Here is a 2836-nt window from a genome sequence, read left to right on the forward strand (position 1 = left end):
TGAGGCAGGAGAATTGCTTGAACCCAGGAGGAGGTTACAGTGACCTGAGATTGTGCCACTGCACTCCAGCCTAAGGAATCAGGCAACAGAACAAGTCTCCATCTCAAAAAAAAAAGGAATATGAATGTACACTAGGTATACATATCACACAAGTTTTAGGCATTTTGTCAGGCTTTTTTGTTACTCCTGCTCCTCTTACCTGGTATCAGAGAATTCCAAACTAATGACATTGAGGACTTTCTCCCTCTTCCCGCTGTAATAATATTTCACAAAATCACCAAGCTTCATCTTGCAGTCAGCCTGGCGGGTCACATCAATCACATCAATCTCTTTGTCAGAACCTGGAGTAAAGAGATAGGTTCTGCACCAAGTAGTCTCAGGGACTGTGGAAGACTCTCTTGTCCCCTCATCAGCAGTCCCTTACACTCAAAGCTTCTCTCCTCCAAGTGAGTATGAGAGAGAGAGAGAGAGAGAGAGAGAGAGAGAGAGAGAGAGTGTGTGTGTGTGTGTGTGTGTGTGTGTGTGTGTGTGTGTTTGAGGGGCAGGGGTAGGAATCCATCACAATTTCCTTAGAACTATGTGCTAGACACAGATCATGCTAGGGTAATGGAACTACCAGACACACAGCCTCACACACAGTAATCCACCTGCCTGGGCCTTGCTTCTCCATTTCTTCTCATCCTCTCCCCAGAAACTAATGCCCAGACAACAAGAGGCATGTGAGAACAACAGTCAAAAGCTTTCTGATTTCAACAGAAGAGAGATGATGATACCTAAAAATTTCCCAGGTAAGAAAAAAAACCGAGCTCAACCTAGGGTTGTATGGACTATTAAAAGGAGAAAGATCTGGGCGTAGTGGCTCACACCTATAATCCCAGCACTTTGGGAGGCCAAGCTGGGAAGATAGCTTGAGCCCAGTAGTTCGAGACCAGCCTGAGCAACATAGTGTGATCTCATCTCTACAAAAAATAAACAAAATTAGCTAGGCGTGGTGGTACATCCCTATAGTCCCAGCTAATGGGGAGGTTGAATGGGAGGATCCCTGGAGCCCAGGAGGAGGTAGAGGCTGCAGTGAGCTCATCGTACCATTGTATTCCGGCCTGGGCAACAGAGCAAGATCCTGTCTCTGATAAATGAATGAGTGAATGAATGAAAGGAGAACGAAGGAGACTAGACTTTGGGCTCTATCTCTGCCAAAGAATGACTTTGGACAAGTCACTTCACCTTAGATTCCCAAGATGGCTAGAGAGGAAATGCAAAAACAGATCGGAGGGGAAGGGACACAGATCTTGACAGGAATGAAGAATGTTACAGGTAAGAGGGTCTGTAGTGTCTTACCAACATAGTGTTCAACATCCCTCACAGTGAATGATGGTGAGGGCAGCGTCATGCCCAACCCATCCTTCTTCAGGACCAGGATGGGCACGCTGAAGCTATTTTCTTCCAGGAATTCCACAGTCAGTTGATTTCCAGTGGGCTTCAGAATCACTTCATCTGAGCTGTGGGCCACAGGAGAGAAAGCCTGAGCCTTAGGCCCTTATTGGATGCCGCCACTCACCCAAGATGTGGAGTTTTCAAGAGGGGACCTAATGTGAGCTGGCAACAAATGGCAAAAACCTCATGCGCCAGGGAAGAAATGACCTGTCCAAGGCAAGAGACCAGGTCACTGCCAGAGGTGGGGAGTATTCTGCCAATATAGTGCTCTTGTCTGGGTGACAAGAAGAAATCAGTCAATAGCCTGGCCAGAAAGAAGACATATCTGACAAGTTTGGAGGATTAGTTCTAACCCAGAGCAGCATTACCCAATTTAAAACACTGTCAAATAAAGAGAAAAGACTGATTAAAACAAAACAAAAACATTTTTACAACAACTTTCTCAACATGCATACTTAATAAGTTTCAGCCTGGGCATCATTTCGAAACCCTTGTTTCCACAAAACATTTCTAAATTAGCTGGGCATGGTGGTGCAGGCCTATACAGTCCCAGATACTTGGGAGGCTGCAGCAGGAAGATCGCTTAAACCCAGGAGTTGGAGGTTACAGTGAGCTTTGATCATGCCACTGTACTCCAGTCTGGGTGTTAAGAGTCCCTGTCTCTTTTTTTAAAAAAGCAACAAAAAGGAAGAAAGGAAGGAAAATAGTTTTCTTTTTAAATCATGTTGGAGACAAAATTTGTATTTAACAACTCTGACAACTTGTGTTGAGACAAATATATTAAGCTCAATGCCTATCCCATTATTTATTTATTTTTTATTTTGAGATGGAGTTTCACCCTTGTTGCCCAGGCTGGAGTGCAATGGCGTGATCTCGGCTCACTACAACCTCTGCCTCCAGGGTTCTAGTGATTCTCCTGCCTCAGCCTCCCAAGTACCTGGGATTACAGGCATGCACCACCACGCCCGGCTACTTTTATATTTTTAGTAGAGATGGGGGTTTCTCCATGTTGGTCAAGCTGGTCTTGAACTACCTCCCAACCTCAGGTAATCCGCCCACCTCAGCCTCCTGAAGTGCTGGGATTACAGGTGTGAGCTACTGTGCCCAGCCTATTTCATTCTTTACATAATCCTAGACAGTCCAAAGATTAAATGGCAAAAAATAAAGCTTTAGGAGTAGAAAAATCGGGCCGGGCGCAGTGGTTCAAGCCTGTAATCCCAGCACTTTGGGAGGCCGAGGCGGGTGGATCGCAAGGTCAACAGATCGAGACCATCCTGGTCAACATGGTGAAACTCCGTCTCTACTAAAAATACAAAAAATTAGCTGGGCATGGTGGCACGTGCCTGTAATCCCAGCTACTCAGGAGGCTGAGGCAGGAGAATTGCCTGAACCCAGGAGGCGG

General features: G+C 45.9%; 1 protein-coding gene across 1 annotated transcript in view; it reads right to left on the reverse strand.

Moving 5' to 3' along the window:
- Positions 1–179: 179 nt before the first annotated feature.
- The window catches only part of LOC108297023 (histone lysine demethylase PHF8-like), a 6350-nt gene continuing 3693 nt past the window's right edge, over positions 180–2836 (reverse strand). The window contains exons 3-4 of the mRNA XM_017519651.2: positions 1339–1499; positions 180–341 (exon numbers count right to left, since the gene is read on the reverse strand). Of these exons, the coding sequence (XP_017375140.1) occupies positions 196–341; positions 1339–1499 (307 nt within the window). The 3' untranslated portion in view covers positions 180–195. The remainder of the gene's footprint in view (positions 342–1338; positions 1500–2836) is intronic.

This window comes from Cebus imitator, unplaced genomic scaffold, assembly GCF_001604975.1.
Source record: "Cebus imitator isolate Cc_AM_T3 unplaced genomic scaffold, Cebus_imitator-1.0 Scaffold763, whole genome shotgun sequence".
In the NCBI taxonomy this organism is placed as follows: domain Eukaryota; kingdom Metazoa; phylum Chordata; class Mammalia; order Primates; family Cebidae; genus Cebus; species Cebus imitator.